Source organism: Haplochromis burtoni, unplaced genomic scaffold, assembly GCF_018398535.1.
Source record: "Haplochromis burtoni strain Fernald_Lab_line unplaced genomic scaffold, NCSU_Asbu1 Contig_75, whole genome shotgun sequence".
Lineage (NCBI taxonomy): Eukaryota > Metazoa > Chordata > Actinopteri > Cichliformes > Cichlidae > Haplochromis > Haplochromis burtoni.
Window position 1 is genome coordinate 1876089 of NW_024582436.1, and position 25862 is coordinate 1901950.

The 25862-nt window shown below is 40.7% G+C and overlaps 1 protein-coding gene across 6 annotated transcripts; it reads left to right on the forward strand.

Annotated features, from left to right (window-relative positions):
* Positions 1 to 25743, forward strand: LOC102294289 (target of Nesh-SH3). Of its 6 annotated transcripts, none has more exons than XM_005935085.2 (23): positions 1 to 326; positions 6178 to 6357; positions 6468 to 6536; positions 6628 to 6760; positions 8516 to 8706; positions 9161 to 9204; positions 9947 to 10004; positions 10972 to 11034; positions 11228 to 11323; positions 12662 to 14029; positions 14452 to 14529; positions 14925 to 15107; positions 15641 to 15709; positions 19479 to 19541; positions 20521 to 20643; positions 20994 to 21083; positions 21187 to 21396; positions 21818 to 21923; positions 22503 to 22582; positions 23125 to 23154; positions 23253 to 23411; positions 24002 to 24124; positions 24209 to 25743. In XM_005935085.2, the coding sequence occupies exons 1-23, from the start codon at positions 230 to 232 to the stop codon at positions 24322 to 24324; spliced, it is 3729 nt and encodes a 1242-aa protein (XP_005935147.1). In that variant the 5' UTR covers positions 1 to 229; the 3' UTR covers positions 24325 to 25743. The 6 variants fall into 6 exon arrangements, with proteins under 6 accessions (XP_005935147.1, XP_005935148.1, XP_005935150.1 ...); XM_005935086.2 differs by having other exon boundaries at positions 15644 to 15709; XM_005935088.2 differs by lacking the exon at positions 15641 to 15709.
* The last annotated feature ends 119 nt before the right edge of the window (positions 25744 to 25862 follow it).

Consider the following 25862-nt stretch of genomic DNA (forward strand, 5'->3'; position numbering starts at 1 on the left):
AGCAGCCTGCTGCATCCAGAAGTCCAGTCTAGGGAACAGCACTAGTCCCGAGAACCAGAAGCTCAGACAAGTATCCAGCCACTCGGACACGTCTAGCCTGATTTCTGCAGCAGACACTTCACTCAACCACCTGTTGCCAAATCAGTGAAAGCATTTATTTGACTCACTCGTGGTGTGAGATCTCTGAGATCATTCAGATCACTGCAGATCTGAGAGCCGACATCAGCAGATGATGAAGATGCAGCAGCACTCGCACATCTTTCTAGCCCTTATCCTTGCAGTCTTCATCTTTAGGATAGCTCTGTCTGGTCCCTCTGTGGTCAGAGGTAGGTGGTCTTTGCATTTGTCTTACTGTCCTTTGCTTAAAAATCAGCGACGGGGGAAACTACTGATTGCATGACAAGTGAGGTATTTGTTACATATTTTAATGAGTGATCATTGTGGTTTTCTTCATTGTAGTTCTCCTTCTATAGTTTAAGATCACCAGATTACCAGCCTCCCTGAGAACAGCACTTAAAATTAAATACATACAGACTCTTCAGATTTAAAAAAACCTGCTGACCGAAAAATATTTTTGCTAAAGTGCCTCCACTCTGACATCTACAAAAATCAGTTTGAGGTCTCCAACTCATCAACACCACCCCGTGTATTGAGTCTTATGTCTGATTTGATTCTTGCAACATTCTTGGAAAAACATGCAAATGTTTTACATGTTATGTAATTATCCAGAAACCAAAGTACACACACAAAGTAAAGCAAACTTTGAGACTGTGCTTCATAGCCTTGATGTATTTTGTGACTAAAACTTTGGTGCCCTTTAAAGATTTGGATGGTACTAAAAGTGATTTGGGGTGAGAGGGCTGGAGTTGGTGAAAATAAAGGCTGCTTCCAGTGTGTAATCTGCTTACTGAAGTTGGCTTACAGACAAATCTCAGTGTGCAGCTTTGGCAGCTAGATGAAAGGGGCTGTGTGTATTGATGCTATGGGAACAGAGGGGTAAATGTCTGTATCGTTCTACTTGGACCAAAGATAAAACCTGGTTTTCTGCAAAATTAGTTTGCTTTATTGTCTGACAGATAGAGCAAAATATATGGATGTCAGTCTACTTTCCAGTGCTTTTAATTCTTAGTTATGCATTTGTGCTCTTAAACATTTTTCCCATCTGTATCTGAATGAGTTAAATCTCTGCTAATGCTAAAATTATTTACCACTATCCCACTTGAGGACAATATATTGTATAGGATGCTAACTGCAGCTGTGCCAGACCAAACATGGCCTCGTGCAATGTGGAGATTAATGAGAGAGAAATATGGCAGGAGAGAGGAAAGTGGACGAGATTAGAGGACAAGAAAGATGAATTCAAAGCACTTTAGGAAGTTAAAAAGAGGATCAGGTTGATGGAAGGATGGCTATTGAGTCATGCGGGATGGCAGAGATGGAGAAAAGGCGGTGAAGGACGAGATGGAGCTACGCCATAGGAACAAGGGAAAACAGCTGTTCCTTGCAGTTGAATCTGACATGGGGGGATATTAAATCTGAGCGCGGCGAGACCTGCATGGAAGCCAAAGTTGGGGTAAAAAGCAGGAGTCAAATTCCAGGCACAATTATCTGCTGCTAGGCTGCAAGGTACGGTCTCCTGCTGAATTACAGTAGATATTCTCTGGGCTGAATTATCCTGGTCTGGAGTGGTTCTCATTAGAGCCATTATAGGTCAGTTTTTCAAACACCTGCTGCTTTGGCTGGCACGGGGCTCTGAGAAATGTTAACACTCCATTTTGTTACATGAAAGTGACTGTTATACCAAGCTCCATAAAACATCTGTCTGTCCTCACAGGAAGAGGAAGCCAAGTCTCTCTACGTCTTTACTTCCAGGACAGAAATCTGAGAGGCCAAAATACTCTACACCAGATCAGAGGATACTGGGAAGGATATCATGTTTGTCTATATAGTTAACGCGGGTTTCAGAGCAATAATCACAAGCATTGTATTGAAATTTGGTTAGCTGTGGTGTTCGGCTGCTCTGACTCAAGACAAACTAACATGAAACCACTGTTCTGTGTCACTTCCATCCACCAACACTACTTCAAACAAAGACAGCAACATTTCTTTTCCATTGCATTTTGAAAACAAAACAAGCCTCGCGGCCTCCTTCAGATTTGTTTTTATGGGGAGGTTGTGTTGGGTTTTGCATCTGTATTTATCATCCATTGGTTCTCAAATCAGCATGAGTGGAAAAGTCAGTCTATTTGTTCTCATTTAGTACAATCTACTACATCAAGAGAGGGCTGCTCATGGTGAAGATTTGTAGTTTGATAATGTCAGACATTTAATCATAATGTTTTAAAGCCAACAAACCATATGTTATGCAGATCCATGTTGCAATGTTTAATTTTAATGACCAAACATAAAAATGTCACGTTGCACTCAGGTTGAAGCTTAAGAGAGCAACTGACAACCCAATTAACCTACTCTCTTCACTGCAGGATCATCCATCAGTGATCCAACACGGCCTCTCTGCAGAGCCAAGATTAAGTTTCCCATTTGAGGGTGTTTCTCTATATCCAGCCAGCAGGATTACGTTGTCTTGATATCGGTCCAGGGTGACTACGAGCAGAATTGTTTGTTGTGTGATGTGGCAAAGTTTATTGCATAATCCGACAAGTTTATAGGCCAACTCCCAGTGTTATGATTGATGTGCTTATACAGTATTCAGTGATGAATGGGCTTCACCCCCCAGTGCGTGTTTGTGTGTGTGCAACATACAGATGAAACTGATTAAAACAGGTTGGCATAGTAGCAGCTTTTTTAATCAGTTTTCTTTCATTCTTTTTGCAATTATGACATTTTCTCTTCTTCTCAGCATTGATCGTTATCGTTTTCAGACTCCTATCCTTCCTCAGAACATGGATTTTTCTTTTTAACCCTTTAAAGCCAGTTGGAGCGGGCATGCTCTGTTTTGCGTAACTATTTTTAAATCCCGGTAGCACTGCAACCACGTAAGCTAGCGCAATAATTTTTTTTGCATATGAAACCGGAGGAGTTGTACTTACATCTTATGCCATCAGCTTGTCCTAAGTCACAGTTTCCTTCCACATATAGCTTTGCAAAAACTGCATAAAAAGCACTTGCAGCAACAAAGACATAATATTCCAGAAACATGCTTTGCCGATCTGATCAGCTGTTTGTAACACTTCCTATGTCCATCACATGCCCGCCATGACCTGCCCGAAACCGGAAGTGGCACCATTTTGCGGAAATGTAGTTTTTTACCATCAGGGCCTTGTGAGCCTATACTGGTGTTTTTAAAAGTTATGTTTGACTTCATGGCTTTCTGTGTTGTTTCTGGGATGCTTAGGACTCATATTACATTGCTGGAAATAGTTTATTTTGATGCATATGCTGTTTCTTGCAAATTTGCATTATAAGATTTATTTTCGTTTTTATTGCAGTATATAAAAATTGGTGTATTTCAAAAATAAAACTATGAAGACACTTGAAATAAATTTCCTGTGGTGGGAAACTATTTTGTGCAACTTTTTTGTATTTACAGTTTTGAGGGATAAGCCTCTTAAATTTCTCTAACTAGAAATATATGTTAAAAAAACAAAAACGATTTTCAATTTTTCTGTAGTTTATTGCACTTTTTTGCAATTTATGTAATTACTATGCACCTATTGCATACATATTATTAAAGTTTGGGCTATAATGGTTGTATTGATGTATATCAACTTGAAATGCTCCCAAAAATGGCTCCACAACATGTAAAAATATAATATAAGCTCTGGTGGACTTGGTTCTATGGTAGGTCTTAAAGGGTTAATATCACAAGCTTTTCTTCAATGTTTCCTTAAGTCTTTCTGCCATGATCTCCACCATACTCCTAGCTGGTGTAGCATGCTATGCGTGTGTTGGTCTGCTCCTTCAGCTAAGGCAAACTAATCATTGCTCGCTGAAGTGAAATACCTACTGGCGTACCAGCACAGAAATGATACTTTAACACTCTAGGATATTGCCAAGAGATTTACTCAGTGCTGGATTAATCAACATTGGGTTAACTTATATGGCAAAAGGTTCATGTTCATACAAAAGTCCCACTCTCCAGCTTTAACATGGACCGATTATGCGACTCTTATTATTGATCCCCTGGGCAGAGCTGCAAAAGCTCCTCCAGCACGCTTTTGTAACAGGTCACAGATCTAAACAGGAAAAAATGAATTTGTTGTTTTGGTTCCCTTTTTTGACCCTCCTTTTGGCCTGTTCAGTACTCCGTCCTTGGTTATTAGGGGTGAGATTTTAATTTCAGCTCTGAACTCTTCTAGGTGCATGTGAGAACACTAATGTCTCACACTGTTTGACATTAAATGGTCCATAACTTGCCAGGTCTTTGTGTGATGATGGTTTGCTCTGATTTAAGAGAAGCACAGGTAATGATGGTCTTGTGAGTGGCTGTCCTGTGTCCTGCCCCCCTCTGCTTTATTCGGGCTACACCCTTGCCTAAATCAAAACAAGTATTTTACAGCAGCAAACGTAAAAGTAAAAGTTACATTTCATGTGTAAAAACAGCTTGAACATCAGTGCTTTTCCTTTTCACTGTACTTGATTTATTGTCAGCACTTTGACTGGATTCATTCCTAAACCTTTATTCATTTTTCTCTGGAAATACAGATAAGCCTTAACAGTGTGTAAGCGTTGCATGGGCCAGATGACCGGGCTTTGGGCAGGTTGTCATGGGGCAGATTCGATGTTTGCTTGTTCTGGAGTTTAAAACGTGTTGCCAGAAGTTTCCTAATATTTTATGCACTCTGAGCCCATCTCCCCCTGCGCCAGTTTCTTGTTTTTATCGGAAATACTGATGTGAGAATCGAAACAAATGCAGATTTTACAGGAAACACATCGCTGGAAAAGCATAAGGGTATTTTTCAAATCCAGGGCTTCCCCCTCTTTCACTGTCAGTGTCTGTTTTGGCGTTTGTCTGCTTCCTGGCAGTATTCCTCCTGCAAAGTTCCACTATTTCATTTAACTGAAATATGAGCCAAGGACATGTGCTGTGGAGACTATGATACAAGTCGTAATCCAAGCAGAAAGCCCATTGTTTTAAACCTTGTAGACTATGAGCAATTTAGTGCATGTAAGCTCATTTGTGAGATCCACTGCAAAAAAATATTTAAAGATGCAGAGGATGACGTCACTGAATTAAAGCAGACTGACAGTCTTTCCATCATTACTGCTCACAGCGTATTATCCAAGTGTGCACTGGTGTTTTTGCTTTACATGTGCATCAGGCAAGGGTCAGTCACACTCCTGGAGCAGCTGCACTTGTCTCAGTTCTCTGATGTTTATTAGTATTCCTATTGTAAATTGGCTAATTGTTAGCATTCCTAGTTATTGGCTAGTGTGACGGGCCACATGACAGAGGCAAATAATGAGAAAAGGTAAACAAACTTTTCCACATATTGTGTTTGAAGACACGGAGAGTTCCTTTTTCCTTGACTTTATGATGATGCCAACTTTTTCAGGAATTTATGACACCATTTAATATAGATAAGCAGATTGTTTTAAAGCCAAGACAGATCATTTTCCATGGGACGTGTCAGCGCTGAAGGTTTCTTCTAGGTCACCATGAAAATACAGCCATGGTGTGCATTCTGGGGAAGCTCTCTTCCTCTTTAGTGCCTGTTCTCATCTAGCATTTGTCCTATCTGACTGGGACTGTATTCTTTGTGTTTGTGTTTGCCAGTTTTCAAATCAAGACAAGAATGTTCCAGCTTTGCTGATCTTTTTTTTTTTGATATCTGAAATGATCAAAGATTGGATATGCACTGCTGTTTTTAAAAGCTGCTTCAGAGCACTTCAAAGTCCTTGATCACTGCAACAAGCTGCAGTTTATGATGTTTGTAGTTTGCAGAAAACAATAATGTTCTTATCAATTTGGAAAGCAAGCAGACATGTGCCTGCTTAGAAATCACAACTATTGTCTTGTACCTCAGTTGAACTTCAACCAGACAAATCTCTGCTTTTACTGTACTTGCTACTTTGTTGCTTTTGAAGTAGTGGACAGCAGAAAAGTCTGAGAAGGTGTAGGTACTGAAAATGACAGTTTTTGTACCTCTGCAGAAAAAAGAAAGAAACAAAAGAAAATGTAAAAGAAAATACATAAATCTGATGCTGCTTCCTCAGTGAGACGCCAAAACATGAAAGTCCGCATCAGCACCACAGGAGACACCATTGTGATGAAGTTTTTGCGTCCCAACACTGACACCAGGCTGGAGGGATACATCCTGGGATACGGCGGCAGCATGTTCTCCAAACAGTTCATTCAGCTGCCAGAAGATGGAAAACCATATGAGACAGAGTTTGGTAAGAAAGCCTGGTGATGTGCCCTGCAGGACCAGGTGTTCATCAATACATTGTGTTTGCTGCTGAGGCTCAGAGGAAATATAACCTGCAGTTTGTTCTTCTGCTTTTAGATGCTGAGCCCAAGTACCTTATAGCTGTCCAGCCTATTCCTGCTAACGAGGTGAAGAAGCAGTGCACAGGTATGTCTGCTTAAAGCAAAGGAAGTTATCACCAATGTGACTTGCTGAAAGTGTTTTTTGCACATTTAGTAAGATGCAAACCTTTTCTCAGGTAAAGTGGAATTGCAGAAGCCGCTGCACCTGGTCATTGGGTCGGTGACGCCAACCTCAGTTCTTCTGTCCTGGGGGACACTGCTGAAAACCCCTTATGAAGGCAACGTCATGAATGACTGTCTGGAGGATGGGTGAGCTTAAATGTGTCATTGCGCAAAGCAGGCTTTTCTTTAAAAAATGAGACAGAACCATTGTGACTTTGGTAATATAAACACAATATAATGTTAATATCTTATCATTTAGTCTGTTTTTTTTTTAATTTTGGCAGTTTGGCAACATTATAACCAGGGCTGAACATAAGTGGTCCGCAGGTGCGCATTCGCTGTCAAAATAAAAGACGCGCACCAGATAAGAAGTTGGAACGCACGTTTGCGTACATAAGATGTTCTGGAGGAGGACACACATTTGTTCAGAACTCTTAAAGATGTCGAAGAAGCAAGCTCCATAAGCAATTACTTTGGTGTTCCTCCACCGCAAAAGAAGCGCGTATTCTCGGAATTTACGGATCTTGTGTACGGAAACGCGCGTTCCAACTTCTTATCTGGTGGTGCGTCTTTTATTTTGACAGCGAATGCGCACCTGCGGACCACTTATGTGCCGCCCTGATTATAACTATGTCAAATGAACTGTTTTTTAATTTAAAAAAAAGTTTTGCTGAATTTGTTTAAGAATAATTTAAGAGAACCTTCATTATGTATGGGGCTATACGGAGTGTGTTGCTGTTTTTATTGTTTTTTAAGGTTTGTGGTGAATTTTTGAATGTTTATATCATATAGACATCAGATATATCCATATTTGGGAGGTATTAGTTGGAGTGATTTTAAAAATGTGTTATGTTTGCCAGCTCAGAGGTTTTGAAGTCACAAAAGCAAATTGGAGTATTCAATTGAGCTTTGTGCAGTTATTGCTATCAATCCCACTGACCCAGCTCCTCAGAAGTGAATGAGGACATCTGTTATTCTAAGGATATGTTATGCACCCATCCCTTTCACTGCTTGCAATATATTACTGCTTACCAGTGGCATAACTGTCACTGCAGCCAAACTAGACTAAATGCTTGTACTTTTTTCCTAAAGTACCAGTCTAGGGTTTTGAGATTTTCTTGTACCAATGCTGTACTGTTGTTACGATGAGCTCAGTAACAGCTGGTGGAATAAATCTTTCTCTGTCCAATCTCTATCCTCTCACACACACACATTTGCTGCAGAGAGTCTGGAATAAGTGCACAAACAGTAAATGAGTCCCTGAAGCCTCTCGTGTTACTTAGCAGTGGATCCAGGGCAGCCTGTGCACACAGGTGTTTAGGAGTCAACAATCTGTGACACAGATTGTGTTTGATGAAGTACTACTTTTTTTTAAAGTGACGGTTCTGTTGTTTGCAACAAATCTTCCAGTGGTTAAATATTATTTTCATATGTATGTCTTATATAAAGATTAATAACCATGTGTTTGTTGGTTCTGTTAAAGGAAAGGAAAGAAACTAAGTTGTGCCACAGACACAAGTCAAGTCAAATCACGACCTCACTGTGCAGTTCAGATGATGGCAGCGATACACAGCAATAAATTTGATTGAACCATTTTCAGAGGGATTTCTGATTTTGACTCCATCTTTTAAGAAGATGGGTTCAAGGCGCCCCGTGTAGCCAAGGGAAATCCAAGAGAAATGGAAACGTGGCATGGAAAGATTCATTTGTCACTTTGCTTAATGAAATGGAATTAATTGACAGCATCATTAGCACGCGAGGTTTCGCTAAAAAGAAAATGAAAAAATATTACAACAGTAGCATCATATTCTCCTTGTACTTCTTGCATCATGCCTCCAGATGTGATCATTAGTGGATGCATTGTGTGTGAGTTGTTCTGTTTGTTCTGTGTCTTGTTCTCAGACACTACACAGTGCGTTACCGTGAGAAGAACAGGAAGTGGAACTACCAGACCTGTCCAACAAGCGATACAGTCATTGACAAACTGAAGCCAAACACAGTCTATGAGTTTGGTGTCCAGCCAAATTCTAAGGATGGCACCGGTGTGTGGAGCAGGCCGGTTGTTCACAACATCAGCATGCCAGGAGTCGAAGGCAAGTTTGACTTCTTTGCTTAGCCATATTATCACCTTCTGTAGCAAATACCTCGAATCTGACTACAATTCTTTTAACATCTTAATAAAAACATGGATTGACAGGTAGTGCTAGGAAAAAGGTAGAAATTTCTGGGACAAATGCTACAACTCATTCTCGTATAAGAACAGAGTCATAAGAATCTGGTTGTCTCGTCGTCTGAGAGCAGGTTAAAGACAATTCAGCATTCAGTCTGACATGTGCAATCCCAAAATCTGCTCTGTTAAAGACTAGAGGACTTCAGGGCTGCAGTGCATGTGTAGATAGGGCTTTAGTCTTTACCGATTATGTGAGCATGACAAGGCTACAGTGCAGTATTGCATTTCCAGTTACTGAATCGAACCATTTTTTTTCCTTTCACATTGTTTCTTCCACTGAAGTCACTTATTTACTGATTCTTCTCTTGTGTTTCTAGAGAAGGTCATCAGGAAAATCTTTAGGCCTCCAGTCAGCCCTGCGGTATGTAATGGACACAGCCAGTTTGTTATTGAAACAAACCTAAATATTCAGTGTTTTATTCTATTTTTTTGTGGATACACGTGCTACTAGAGGTCGAATAGGCTCAGTATTGCAGTAAACAAGTGTGTGTAATGAAATGGCACAGGTATACTTCCATTTATCAAAGAAAACAAAAAGGAACTGGTTGTGCATTTGGAACGGGCAATCTGCTTTAGAGTCCTTGTACACTTTGGTGAGCTTATGCTATTCTCAGGGTTGTTTGCCTCATTAATTTTCCATCCAACTGCTGAATGGAAACGGCATTGATGCAGCCAGGACTCAGAGAGCAGTCAAGCCAAAGAGAGCAGTCTGCAGCTACAGCTAACTTGAGTGGGGATTAAAAAAAAGGGAGATGAGTTGGAGGCACAAGGGAGGAGGGATAATAATGCTGAAAAGAGTTCAGAAAAGAAAAGTGGCACAAATTTTCTAACAGCGTGGCTCTGCTCTATCATGCCAATCTCACAAAACAGCACAGCTGTTGAGATTTAGCCTCAGGACTTGCCCTTAAAGGAAAGCTTTGAATAACAAGAGTCTCACTAGGGAGTTTACCAACTTGACATAATGTAAAGAGGCCATAGGTTATAGATTATGCAACAAAGGAAAAGACACGGTACAGCCCAAATACTAATTCTTTTCACCTGTTATGATAGTCATAGACTAAACCCACTTTTTCTTCATGTCTTTTTTGCCCTTCACCCATCAGAAACCTGTACCTTCAGGTCCCCATTCCTTGCCCTCATTTCCTCACCTCACTTCCTCAGGTAAGCAAACAGAGAGACACTGCTGAGTTGAATTTGATGCAGAAGGCAGAATCTACTGCTGCTTAGAGATCTCTGTTTGAATTCCTTTCCACTGACCCCTACCTTAAGATTTAACACTGGAAATATTAATAAAGCCATAATTTATTGTTCTGCGGACAGGATTTCCCCATATACCTCCAGCTTCTAAAATTATTTTACTTAGCTGGGCATGCAAAGTACAGTTTTTAACAGTACTCAGCACTGTATTCCAAACATCTACAAGAACTTTCCACGGATTTTCCATCTTTTCTAGCTCTTCTTTCTCTTCAAGTAATGCCTGAGTGACTCAATAAAGTTATGAAGAATTTTCTGTGGGGGTGATATCATCCGTTGGACTCCTTTTTTTATGTTCCTTAAAGTGATTTGTCTTTAATGTGATTATATGTTTGAGGTTGTTGTCATACCACAGCATGAATTAATCTCTCTGGTAATAAACAAGATACTCAAATGCTTAACACAATTCCACTGAACGCAGTCTAAAAAGATTAGTTTTGATAAGGTAAATCAACTAACTTTTTACAGCAATTATGATGGTGTGGAGTGTTGTAATGTTAGGCGGTGTACAGTAATGTCAAAAGGGTTGCTATTCACTTCTACATTTTAAAAGACGGTAAAGAGTATTAATACGACAGAGGGATGAAATGTCAGCATTGCATCTACAAATTGTTTCTGTTGACACCAAAATCAATGAATGCACATTTGAATTATTTCCTAATTTTAGCTCTCAGATATCACGTTTAATATTGGAGGATTAAACCAGCACTAAACATTTTTGTGCAAAACGTTTAGTGAACTGACTCTTTCAAAACACATTTTGCTGCTCTTAAATGTCTGACTAATCATGATCATTTACCGCTTTTCAGAAGTGAAAATTAAGCCATTGTAATTTTTCTCTCCTTGACTTTAATCTCTGCTTTGTCCTTGTCAGTCCAAAACAAGACCAGGGGCAGACTGCCATTCTCCAGGAACATAGCCACACAGACGACTCTTGGTAATGATTTTTCTGACCTAAAACTGAGTTCAGAGGTCAGAAAGATCTCTGGACCTCATGTCTGACACTGACTTCTCTATCGCTGTCGTGAAAGCTAATTTTTATTATACAAACAATATTGCCCTGCACATTCTACAGGTTGTAGACCCATACCTTTTCTCTTGGTTATACTAACATACACTATTTTTCTTAGCGCCAACCACAACCACAACCAAAACCACAACTACTACTAAGGAAACCCTGTCTACTCGTGGACCTGCACCTGCTGTGATCAACAAACAGCCAATTGGTAAACAGAGAATCATGGTTCTTTTTGAAAAGCTTCATGGCTCTCATTTCAGCTGCGTAAAATGATGGACGGAATTGCACTAGTTGCATGAGCAGCTGTTTGGGCTGCAGTAATGTGGGTGATCTTGGATGCATGGGATTTTAGGAAAACAACAAAGCTTGCAGAGATTGTTGATGATGTTCTCAGGGTTCAGTTGTTGAAAGTTAGTTGAACAAGCCTGCAAGCCAAAACGATTTTATATTCCAGAGATATTAGTGACTTTTAATGAGCTCTGAGAACCTCATTAGCTGCTGCTCATTCAAAAAAAATTGATTTCAGTCATATCATACATATTCCAAATTATATCTCAGATATATCCACTGTATTTTTTAAAAAGTTTTTTGTATTTCCATGTCTAGCATTTTTTTTGTTGGTATGTTAAACTCTTTATTTTTATTTCAGGATTCACAGTGTGGTTATTACCATTTTTGGATGATTAGAGGCTTTTGCTTTTAATGCAGTGGAGTTGGTGGCAGTGGAAATCTGCATGAATAAACTGCATGATGGAATTTTTTCTCTTCTTCCAACAGGAACTTCAACAAACTATGTTATTCCTTTTTCTTCCCTGTATTTCACTGTCATCTGTTCCCTCTTTTTTACATTTATGTTCTCAAACACAAGGATCTGCAGAAACACAGTGCTGGAAATGTATTTTGAAACCATGAAGGTAGACACTGAAACACAAAATGGGATATAGTCAGTTCCTCAAGTAAATGGAGATCATTCCAAACTTTTGGCCGTGTACGCCACCATAGTTTAAAATTAGATAAAATTGATCTGTTACTGAAGTTGTAGCTTTAATTCAAGGGGCTATACTATTGTTTTCCTCGTTTCCTTCTCTTCTTTTTTGACTTCCTCTTTTTCTTCATTCTCGCTCATTGATGGGAACATCTCATTAGATTGAACAACCAGGTTAGAATGGTCTATCAAACTTCCACACTAAGTCATCATAACCAGTGAATTTAGATGCTCATCACACTTAACCACAATAGCCTTTCCTGTCATAACACATAATACCTGCACAAGCTCTATCTGCCATTGAAATTGCACTTGGCCTATGAGACAAACATAGAGCAGTGTTGCTTGTTTTCTTTTTTTTTCAATAATTGCTCTGAGTAGCACATCAGTTGGTCTAAACTGTTGGCTCTCTTGCTTTTATGTCTTTCCTGGATGATGAAAAAAATATATATGTATATATTTTTTTTACATTTTGTAAATGGAACAGAAGATTATTTTTGAAATTTTACAGTACACAACTGTGGCTTCATGGGCATCTTTTCTTTTTCTCACATAACCCAGGAGGAGGAGACCTCTCCAGATCTGAGGTCCCATTAACTCCCAAGCTCCATCCTTTACTACATATAACAACCACCATGGCACCTGTGCCAGTAGTCCAGGCAAATGTGGAGAATCATGGAGGGCACGTACAACCTCAACCTAACTTGAAGCTCCAGCAACAGTATTCAGGACTACCAAAGCCCAAACCCCAACAGCCTCAAATGAAGCCCAGAGTTAATGCTCAACGTCTCCCAAAGCCCCATGACCAAACTGTGACACAACCCCACACAACACCCCAAATCAAAGTCCAAACCACATCAAAACTCCACATAACACCCCAGTCTATAATTCAGATCCAACCACTACCCCACACAACACCCCAATTAAAGGTCCAAACCAAACTACAACTCCACACAACACTCCAGCAGAAAGTCCCGATCCAACTACAACCCCACACAACAGCCCGTACTAAGCTCCATGCACAGCCAAAACCCCTATCAACAGCCCAGCCTATATTTCAAACAAAACCTCAACTGCAAATCCAAACAACATTCCAGCCCAAACTCCACACCCAACCTCAACAACACCTGGCAGTATCCCAGCCTACAGAGCATACCCACCCCCTTTCACTGCCTCAGACAAAACCAAAACCCCAATCACATCTTCAAACCACACCACATCTTGAAGCAGAAACACAGCCTCAGCCAACACCCTACACCAAACGCCAGGCCCAACCACTAGCACAAGAGGAACATAAGACCCAGACACAGCCTCAGAGACAAGATCAACTAAGTTCCCAAACCACTCCTGTGCCATCTATTCAATCCACTTATCCAATACCCCAGCACATTCCCTATACCAAGAAAAGACCGCTAAAGACTCAAACTCAACCTCAACCTCATCCACAAAATAAATCTCCAAATCCACCACATAAACCAAAGACACCACAACAACAGCCAGGTGTAAGTACCAGGCGCAAGTCTGGAATCCAACCAGCATCAAAACCAAGCATAATTTCTTCCCATTCCAAACCCTCAACACAACCCGAGCCCAAGAACCAAACTAAGCCCCAACCACTCTCTCAACCAAAAAGGCAGCCCAAGCTTCACCCATCAACTCAACTTCCAAAAAGTCATTCAAAGCCAATAATTAGGGATAAGCAAAACTCTCCACCAAAAATTCTGCCACAGTTAAAATCACAACCTCCAAAAAATACCCAGGACCATGTTGTACCTCAACCCATTACCAAGCCACAGTTTCCATCAAAGGCCCAGTCACAACCCCAACTTCCATCTAAGCCCCAACCTAAACCTCAAGCTGGGCTTCAGCCTCACTCCAGGACCTACTCTGATCCCACCAAGGTCACCTCAAAGCAGGCAGTCCCTACGGGTAAAGACCCTACTTTTCAATCCACAATTTGTAATCCGCAATTTAAGCATTAAAATCTTAGCTATTAATTGTTATTATTTAATTTTTAATGGGGGCGGAATTAGTTTATGAAGAAACTGTTTTAAAGAAAGAGTTCTACATCTCTTATCTCAGAAGTAGCTAGAATGTATCTTTTAGTAAGTTACATATTTTGATAGTAATCCATACCTTAGTTAAACCCAAGAGGATAACTGCATGACATGTGTATGAGTTAATTCTTAAATATGGTGATCACAACTTTTGTCAATGCATTCATTTTGAAACCAACAACTGGCAAATAGTAGTAGGGTAAGCCCCCTGTAAAAAAACAAAAAAACAAAAAAACTAAAACTATGTTCACATGCATCTTATACCAGATATAAAGTGAGTTTTCTTTCACACAGCTCCTAGTCCACAAGAAGAGGGCAAGCCTCTACCAAGACCTGCCCTGGCTACAGAGAAGGCTGGTAGATACAATCATGGTAAACACCATGACAAGTTTGTCCCATTACCATCTCTGCTTTTTTGTCAAGCCACACAGAGAATGGTGCTTTGAGTTGTATTTCAAACCATTTGACAATGTCACTGCTTCCCCATCTCCATCTCCATCCAATCACCCCACACACCCTGTCCTGTTGTTGTTCCTGTCTCCATGTGTGGCTCCATCTTCAGTGCAGCACACTTCACCTCACCCCTGCCCATTCGCAAACAAATTAGTCTGGCTAGCTTTCGATCTCATTTATGGCGCTCTGTCATTTCATCCAGTGTCTGCTCCTCTGCATTCTTTTTCACGTACATGCTTTACCATTTATCCCATCTAGGTCAAGCCTTCCAGCTCCCAACTAACTAACTTCCAGTTGCCTCTCTACTCATCTAGGTCCTGGTGTTCTCAGGTCGTCTGAAGTTCCTCGTTCTCCCATTAGCTCATCTGTTCCTACAGCAGGAAGAAACACCACCCTGCGTCGCACATCGGTTCCTTCTCATTCCACTAATCATGTTGCCAGACCATTCTCACAATCCAGGACAGTCACTTCCTCTCACAGTTCCAGCACACCTGGCGGTAATGGAATACTCACTTTCCCTTCACTTATTTCTTTTTCCAAGCAGCTACCTCAGGTTATTACCTTCTCTTAGCACGCTTACACACACTACAGCTACAGAAGAAGATAAACAAACTCATGACTAGTGATTTTAGCTACACGATATGTGGTGAGAGCATACCGTAGTCAATCAATTTTGTCCTCTCCACATTCTGCCACATGTGCTTGGTATGTATTTAACACTTTTACCACGAGCAGCAATGGCGTCTATGGTATAAGGATCGTTAACATGATTTACGGTCCCTCTCGCTGGCCAGGTGGGAAGTCTGGCCTCAGCACTGGCCAGGACACATCACATTTTACGCCACCAATGCCAAGACAAGTGCTGTGCCAACAGCCACCACAGTCCTTCTTTCTCTTCTGTATCTCTTTTTCTTTTAAGCATACGCTCCTGTTCACTACCCAGATATCTCGCCTTTCTTCTTATTTGGTACTGGTATGTTTTTCCTCAGTGGCACAAAACATTATATAACAGACCTTTCTCTCCCTCCAGCAGCCAGTGGGGCGCATCATAGGGGCAATGCTCCTCCTAGACGTATCGTGTGGCCCAAAGAAAAATCTGGTAAAGACAAACCAAGATAATTGCCTTCCAGTGTTCCTAACTCACTAACCTCAGAGGCACTGTCACGCCCCATCCGCTCTGTTACTTTCAGCTTATCCGTCAATGTGACAGTGTTTCCTGGTCATGGTCTGTGTTGTCTGATGTGTCCAGTCCCAGAGGCTTTCACTTGACTGAGACTGAAGCCACACATTATGAAATCTATTATACAACTGTCTTCATATTACCAAGTCTAAAGCACATATGGATTGGTTTATGTTAGTCTGAGAGTGCTAGCTGGGAAAGGTGAATGTGGGTTGCCCCTTTTTTTGGTGATTCACATTGTTTCCATTCTGCCAGGCAGGCTCAGTTAATTAGAATAATTGAATCCATCCCAAATAGTAATGCAAACCACGTCTGGACCGCATGTATTAATGGTGGCGCTCTGCTCACTCCTTGTTGTTGGGAGTTGTGTAGAGCAGTTCAATGCTTCAGTCCCATGTCACAGCTGTTATGTGTTATTTCTGGAAACTTGGACAGTTTCAGAGGTCTTCAAGGAGTCGCAAGGCTCTCTGGAAGCAACTCTACAAAAAAAGGAACATTTATTTTGCCTGCCGCCCTGCTCATCTAAGCACAAAATCTCCCACTGACTTTGTCTAAAGGACAGCATCTACACATAGTTCACCTTCCTGCCTTTATAAAGTAACGAAGTTGTTCATGTTGATATCAAAAGCTTTGCATACTACACTAGCAGCTGGTACAGAGTGTGTGCTTTTAATGAAACTAAGAATTAGAGCGTGTCCACAATAGCTTTATAGAGCCGAGTTTCACACTGGCACTTAAACTTGAAATTGTTTTTGAAAGCTGTGCTTATAGTTGGATGCACGTGTCCGTTATTGAATCACATCCATGAAACACATGAAATCTGAGTGCGTGTTGCAAAAGTAATAACCCCGGTGTTGTGAGACGCTGGTATGTATTTCACTGGGAATATTTGTCTGGCCTGACCGTAAATCTTGGTGTTTTGGTTGCATATATTTTCACATTCTAACCCTAAAGAAGATGAAGTTATCTGACAGAAACCAGCGCTCACACCGCTGCTGCTGTTTTAAATCACAGATCTGAATCAGATGTTTTTGGTATATTGCAGGCTCAATGTGGTGTTTTAGTGGTTTTATTGTGAAACATCAAACCAAACTCACCTGCTGTAGAAACTGTGGAGCAGCTCTCATCATGTCATACACTTTGTAGACATATTGTTGACTTTCCACTTTACACCTTGATGGCTCATTTCTTGTTCAGTTAACCATGACAGCGCTGTCAGAGCTGTCAGTTCTTCATATTACACATACCCAATCGGCATAGTTTGTGATTTTATGGGCTATTTTTGGTAATAGTTGGACAACAATCGTCATTGTAAAAACAAAATATGCCCTCTTTCAATTCCAAGATTTTATGTTTCTGAAAAAATCTGGTACAAGCCAATTTCTAATAGTCCTGAAATACAACCTCAGATGAACAACAACACATGGCATATTACACTGTGTCATTATTAATTTAACAGAAACTATGCCAAAATTCAGAAGCAGTTTGCGAAATACTAACTGCATAATTTAGTAGCTTGCAGAATCACCTTTAGCAGTAGTATGTTGCTGTAGGAAGTAATCATTTCCTCTATGACTTGTAAGTTGTAGAAGTTTGTCCTGCTCTTCTTTACAACATTACTTCAGTCCATTGGAGTTTGCAGGTATTGGTTTATAAGGAGGTTGAGGTCTGGACTTTGACTAGGTCATTGCAACACCCTGATTCTTTTCTTTTCAACTATTTTTGTTGTAGATTTCCTGCTGTGTTCGGTATCATTGTCCTGTTGCATGAACCAGTTTTGCCCAAGCTTTAACTGTTGGACAGGTGGCCTCATATTTGACTCTAGAATACTTTGGTATGCAGAGGAGTCCAGGTGTGGCTGCAAAACAAGTCCAAATCATCACCCCTCCACCACCATGCCTGACAGTTCATATCAGCTGTTTGTGCTGCCATGTGCTCTTTTTGGAGAGTTATTTTCTGGCAACCTTTCTGACCCAGTCACATTTGTTCAGTCTTTTTCTAATTGTACTATCATGGACTTTAACATTTAACATGTTAACCAAGACCTGTAGAGGTGCTCAGCTCTTTGGTTTTTTTGTAGTTTATCTAAGCATTGCACGGTCTGCCCTTGCGCTGTATTTGCTGAGACATCCACTCCTCGGAAGATTGGCCAGTGTCTTCAATCTTTTCTACTACTGAATAATTTTTCTCCTTGTAGAATAATGGAATTCACGTTATTTAAAAATGGCCTTATAATCCAGCCTGCAAACCACTGCTGCTTTTATAGAGGCGCACATATGCTTATGATCAGTTAATCAAGTGAATATGATTAGCAGCACCGGGCTGCCACTGGCCCTCTTAATTCCTATGGAACCAGTAAGGGTGTACTTAGTTTTTCACACACTAGGTTTTGTTAAATAAATCATGACATGGTCTGATATGTCATATGTTGTTGTACTGAAAGAACATTAAAACTTGCTGAGGACCAGATTAGTTTTCATTATGTCCTTATATGTGAAATCTTAGAATTGATGACGGTGTACTTTCTTTTTACCATGGCTGTACACTACATGTGAGTCAGATGTCCTCCTAGATTATATTTTCAGTGTTAATCATATTGATTCAGTTTGTTTTGCCTGACATCGCTGATTCATACTGACCATGGAGAAGTCAACTCCAGACAAACCCAAATTAAATGTTTTTTTGGCATCTTTATATAGACAATTATTTTTTATCTTGTTGCCAGAGTGACCAATAATGAATATCCAAGATAAGAGATGACAAATGGCTCTGGAAATGAAACACAAACTTTAAAGCAGGTTTTCTTTAAAGAAGTCAAATATGAAACGCGTAAAGGCATTTTTATGTGTCAAGCCTCCCAGAGTTTCTCTGCCTCCTCTGTGATAAAACGACATTAATTAAGGATGATTTTGCTTTTTGCAAAAGCCTAAAGTCAGAGCAGAATCTTCCTGATAAGAAAACTGAGTTTGACAGTTTGTAGTTGAGGTGTTTTCATTACAGAACCTTGCACTTCTTTGTGATCACTTATCCAAAACCACAAAAGCCAGTTCATTTCTCGTGTTCATTTAAGCAGCTCAGACTGAAATGATGTGATACTGATTTCACTGTTTGGTCCGATTGTTACTATTATTATTATTTATTTATTTTGCATTCTTTGTGGAACATTTTTATGGTCAAATCCCAAACATTTTTCTAGTGGAAATGAGTCAAAAAATGCTTCATTACCCCAGAATTTGGCCTGCCTTGGTTTAAGTATTGGCTTTATTTTTTTGTTTCCTCACTTCTCAGTTCTGTAGATTTTAGGATGAGCGGTTCAAACTTTTATTTCCAGTTTTCACACCGACTTTACATGAGCTACAGGTTGTGGTACTCCCCTGTGGCAGGATTTTACCAAGAAGCTTTTGGGCACGTCACATGCAACCTGTCTGGCTGCTGCATTGTTGCTTTTATTATGTTTATGTTGTATTATGTGTCTTTTTATTTTCTTTTAGTGCAAGTATTTCTGCGTACGTCTGCTCTGATCCATCTCCCCTTTGAAATTTGACATTCTTCATTATTTTTGCACTCTTACATTAATCAACACTTGTTTTCAGTTTAGTGTCTGTTCTCCAGTGCTGACCACATTCTGCTTTGCTTTTCTTGTGAATTTTATTCTGAAAGAGACTCTGTTTCCCACAATTCCTTGCAGTTCTGCGTCCCTCTGTTTCTGGCAACAAGAAGACCAACCTGGTGGCAAAGCCTAGCAGTCATGGTGAGGGCAACAGATGAGTGAATGCAACTGCACCTCACCCACATTCAGAGTCTCCCGAGTGTTAAAGGAGAGTATGGAAGAAAAATAATGCAATTCAAGTTTAAGTACCAGTTTGTCATAGATAAACAAGCTGATGTTTTTCTAACATATCAAGTTTTGAGTTAGTGAGGGAGAGGTTCTGGAAGACCGTTTCGTCCAGTCTTTATGTCTTTATGCTGCGTTTCATGCTGAGCAGACAGATATCAGTCTTTTTATCTGTCAGTACGAACATCTCCAAATCTGTTTCCAAAGATATCCAAACTATTGCTTTAAACTTCTTCCAGAGTGCCAAAGTTTGAAGTCTTCTTAACTGCTACATCTTCTGCGCGAGCATCACTTGCTATCCTCTCTTCCCTGTAAAATAATCTTATTCAGTGTCTGTGTAATGCTTTCAAAACGAAATTTTAATAGGCTTGCAAGTGTGAAAGCATTTTTTTAAATACACCTTTTCCTGCTACACCCACTTAAATTCATGATTTTTATTTTTTATTTTTCCGAGTCAGTCACAGCTGCTCTGCTTTCATGTCCTTCACAGTTTGAGAACCACCATCTTAAGCCATCTATTATATTACTAACGCACAAAACTGCAATTATTCTGTATTTATCTCACCTTTTACATCTCAGCTGTCTCCCTGCTTAGTTTCTCTCACCGTTTTCATATAAATGCACTTAAGAGCATTAAGTAAGTGTTTTTGTGTGCATGTGAGCGCATCTGGGCACCCTCGGTCTCAGCAGTATGCATTCTGGCACCGCTCTTTCCCCTTTAAAGAACACTAGAGAGATTACTCGACGATCAATCTCTGATCTTTCAGCAGCCAGGAAAAGGCCACTGAGTTGCTCGGTGAGGATGGCCAGAGCAGATGGATTGCAACTGTGTGTGACTGTGAGTCAGACAATGAGGGAGAAGAACTGAACTCTCCTCCTGCTGTTCTGTCCTCAGATAAACCTATGGACCTGAAACAAGGAGAAAAGGCGTCTGTCCTGAAGCCGTTCCCGCTGGTCACAGCCAGACCCAAGCAAGAGCCCAAACAGCAGACGACCACCACAGCCCCTGCGCTAAACAGTACGAGCAGCACATTTTTGCAGTGTTTCTTCTGAGGAACATGATCACATGCATGCTAAATCACCTCCCTGTAAAAGGATAAAGACTGAATGAGTTTTGCAGACATTGCGTTAACAAAGACAATGCGTTGGTGATGCAGCTGGCAGATGTGTATAGTGGGGAGATAAAGAGAAAAGCAAACTTAAAAAGCACCAAGAAGCAGACAAAGAGTCTGAATGCAGGCCAGAGCAGGTGCTGGGCTAGCTGGTCACTGACCTGGGCCAAAGCTGTAAAACTAAAAGAGGGAGAGTTGCCAGGGACTCCTGGCTCATCAAACTAACCCCATCTCCTCTAAACTGTTTCCTTTCCAGCCAGCCGTTTTGACATATATGAAAACTCCTCCATATTCAGGCCCCTGCCTAAGTCAGAGGTAGACAGCATGGGCAACCCGCGCTTTATAGGTAAGATTTTAAAGTATCAATGATTTAATCAGTTCTTTAGCAGCACCAATTAGGGTCTTAATGTGACATGAATAAAATAAATTCTTAACATACCCACATACAGCTCCCCACGTCATCTACAAGACGGATAAGCCGCCAGAAGAGCCGTGCTCTATCACCTCCTCCCTCGCTTACTTCCCCGATGAGGAAGGCAGCGATCAGAATGTGACCGGTCCTCCCCGCCTACCTCCATCCAACGTCACTGTGGTCACCGTGGAGGGTTGCCCGTCCTTTGTCATTCTTGACTGGCAGAAAACCGACAACGAAACCAGAGGTATGCAGAGAAAAGGCTGACATTTCCGAATGGATGGTGGTTGAAACTGCCTCCCGGTGGCCTGAGTTGTATGAGGTGGCTGGATTTCATTATACTTGTTTGCAAGTCTTGATTAAGAGTTTAGCCTACATTGTAATCTCTTTTTATTAACCACGTGTGGCCTTGTGGATATTACCCTAGATTGTTCTGTAAAATATTAAGATGGTTTCTTAAGCTGTCTTATAAACCGAGTGCAACAAGTGAATCCAAGGTCTGCGCCCAGTGACACATCACGACAACAAAAACACGTGTTCTGCCTCCGGTTCTCATGTGTCTCTTATTAAGATATGTCACTGTTTTTGGGACGATTTCATGAATAGATCCAGGTGAAATGTTTTAATAAAAAGCACTATGTGAGTTCTCCCTTTCCTCTTTTTCTCAGAGTATGAAGTTGTGTCCACCACCACAGGCCCGAATGGAAGGCAGACGTCAGTATTGACAACCAACCAGACCCACACAGCCGTGGAGAATCTCAAACCAGAGAGCAGGTCCGCACCCCACAGACGTCCTGATATTATCCTTAATCTCGTTTGAGATCGAACACCACATTTGTTCATATAAATCTGTAGATGAACAAACACAGCCCGGCTGAACTAAAATGACTGACTGCATTAATAAAGTTCACCGCTGATGGAACTAAGAGAGGCGTATTAAATTGCACTGAAGTGCTCCGAGTTTGCGTCACTTAAAGTTAATTCCAGATTCTTCTGAACTCTTGCGCTCGTGCAGTGAGTCATATTTGGTTTTGCTCACACAAAATGGCCAAAGTGACACCAAAAAAAAAAACAAGACAAAAAACTGAGGAAATGTGGGTGGAGTGGGTCACTGAGTTTTCAATTAGATCTCAGCATCTGGAGTCTCAAGGCTCACCAGAACCCTCCCTGGGGCTGGGTTTGCTACATGAACAATTGCCAGCACATCTGAGCGCACCACGTGGAAGAACCATCAGCTCTGTGTGTGTTATTCTAAGTGTGAACCCACACTCAGCTGTCAAACACTGCTGTTTATTTTCATCTTTCAGCGTATAATTATTATTATTATTGCCCTTAATATGTATTTCTTTTCAGTTATGAATTCACAGTAACACCGAGGAATGAGCTGGGAACGGGACCCTCCTCCGATCCTGTAACTTTTAGCACAGAGTCAGGCAAGTTTTACAGACCATCTAATGCAGGTCAAATCCACCATAAACCCCCACAGAAGAAACTCATTACTTGCATGTAAATGCCACTGTACATGTTACATTCCAGGCTGTGATTAGCATTAATTCTCTTGTACTATTAGGCGGTTGCTAGTCTAATCATTTCAGCATGGCACTGGGGAGCAAGCTGATTAAGGATCAAATCTTGAGGCTTGTCAAGCTCACCAGATGTCCTCTGAGGCTCATTTCTAACACATCATGCACCTGGTGATCACAGCATTAAGCTGAATTTGCTCCATTCATTAAGCAGCTGAAATGTGTCCTCGCGTTGATCAGCTCTTATGTTTTTAATTCAAAATGACAACACAGAGGGCTGAGTGGTTAGCTTAATTGGCCTCCTGCTCTTGTGCAATCAAAGCCCATCCTGTTGGGGTTGTACACTGTAAATAATATGCTAGACACTCTGAGGCAAGTCTGGATTTGACTGCCTGTTATATCTGAAATGTCTTAATGATGTTGTTCATTACAACTTTCCCTCCTGTCTGCAGCGGACCCTCGAGTGAGCGAGTATGTTTCAGGTGATTTGTTTTCCCCTCTCTTCACAATATTTTAGCCAGCTCGACAAGTCAGAAATCAGTATTTCAGATTCTCTTGATATTCTGAACAAACCCCACAGGCAAAGATGCCATCTGGACTCAGTTTCCGTTTAAAGCTGATGCCCACTCTGAATGCAATGGAAAGCAGTTCGTGAAGAGAACCTGGTACCGAAAGTTTGTGGGCATCCAGCTCTGCAACTCCTTAAGATACAAGATCTACCTGAGCGAGACTCTCAATGGTAATTACGCAAACAAATCAGTGAACAGGAATGACACAAATCACATTACAAATCACTTGCAAACACAATCCTTAACCGGCTTGATTGGACAGCAGTACAGCCTTTTCTTTATCGTAAAAAGCATAAAATTGGCCTCAACATGTAATTATTGATTTTTTTTAATGAGTCTGTTAATGAATTTGAAGCAGTAGATTAGATTAGTTTAAAAGTTGATGCATGGAAATGAAATGTTTCCTCATAATTCTAAGAGGACATTGACTTGGCAGCTGCACAGGAGCTGCTTGTATGTCTGTGTAATGAGAAAAGGTAAACCAAAACTGATTAAAAAAAAAAAAAACAGCAAGAAATGTGAAACAAGAAATGGAAATAATGCAAAAGAAAGTAGCACGCTTCATATCCAAGAAAACATGAAAAAGCTCAAAAGATTTCGTTCTGCAAAGCATCTTCGCATCGCACACCATTCAAACACCAAAGAAGAGAACGATGGTTCACATGCTTCTCTTGGCTCTTTCTTTCAAATTCATTTGCAATGAACTGGGAGTTAACTCCTTATGCGGTAACTAAACAATGACTTCCATTCTCCACTGCAGGGAAGTTTTACAACATAGGGGATCAGACGGGATACGGCGAGGACCACTGTCAGTTTGTGGATTCTTTCTTGGATGGCAAGACTGGCAGCCATTTTCTGGCTGACCAGCTTCCAAGCAGACAAGGTATTTTGGTTAGCTGTAAACAACCGCTGATTATTTAATGCCTTTAATTTAGCAGAGTCTCATCTTTCCTCCGTTTGTTGCCAGGCTTCTACAGAGCGCTGAGACAAGAGCCCGTTTCCTTTGGAGAGATCGGAGGAAAGTCGCACGCGACTTACGTAGGCTGGTATGAGTGTGGCACTCCCATACCTGGAAAGTGGTAAGAACCCACAGGACTGTCCAGGAGGATGGACTAAGTAGTGAGGAAGAAGATGGACATCAAAGACGCCTGAGTGATCCTGAAGGGAGGTGGGCTTTTCTTACGTGGACTCTGTAGACGGCGCTTTAAAATCACACCTCTGTCCTGGACGTGGACTTCTACAGAACTATTAGGCGTCACAAAACTCTCTAGAGTGCATTTCTTGATCAAAAATGTCCTTAGGGACAAAGGAATGCAGAAGTTGGAGTGATCCAAAATGTTGAACATACAATTAATCACAAGAGAAAATGTTGGGAAGCTGGCTCCCAAAGTGTAATAACTTGATATAAAGTATGATAATATTTATCAAGAATATTGAATTGTGTGTGCTGGGGCTTTTGAGATAAACTAAAATACAGTATTTGTATTGAGCGCCCGCACTGGTCATGTGTATACAGACAGGTGCCAATCATATGTTCATTGTACAGGTTGACTGTAAAATACACAAACACACAGTGACCTTCTGCTGGCCCTAAGGGATTATTAACAGTTGCAGTTTGCACAGTATTAAACATCCGCTCATATATGTATATGGTGTCCAATACAGTTTATTAAGTGTCCGACAGATGGTGGCACATTTCAGGTAAAAGAGAATAATCAGTGGTTCAGGCCAGCATTTCTATGGGAGCATTTAGAAATGAGACTTGATGCCATTAATATCGGCTTGTCCTGTATTTTACAGAGTGAAAATATAATAGTGGAAACTGCACAAGTAGAATGTGTTCTCTTGTTATAGCTCTGCAAAAGGTTAAAATAAATTGTGGCCTATATGGCTACAGTGATGTAATGCATTGTATATAATTCCAGCAATTGATCGTGTTTTATTCTTATTGGCAAACAGACGGAGAAAGTTGGGATAGTTAGGGATATTATCTCCCTCGGGCACCACAGACTGACTGGTGTGTGTGTGTGTAATGGCATTAAAAAGGACTTTAGATTTGCAATTAAACCATTAACTCATAATGAGAGTGTTCAAGTAAGGTCAAAGGTATAAGAGCGGAAGTTGTTTAGTCGTAGACGTAAATGTATCCTGGGGTCTCACCCCCTGTTGGCTAACAGAAAAAAGTGCAGCCTAAAAGCACTAACACTTTGGCTTCACTTTCAGACGCGTACAGTCTTTACTTAGCACAAAAAAGTAATATAAAGGAGAAACTTCTGACCTGTTACTTTCAAGCACCTTTAAATCCCGCAAATCAACAGGTTATTTGACAATTTAAGGTTATGTGAACAGTTAACTACACCGTAACAGGTTGTAACAAGTCATTGCCTCTCAACCGGAGAAGACTAAGGTAAAGTTACCAGTCCTATCGGGAAATGGTCTGGTGTAATATATATGTTACATACATCTATGTATCTTTGTAATAAATGTGCAAACCAATGAAAACAGTTGTTTCTTTTTGCAGACTTGATGAATTTCAGAAGGGACTGGCAGTGATCTTGCCAGTCCTCTTTCAGTAAGAAAGCAACCCATTGCAACATCAGCTTTGCACACATGAGCACGCT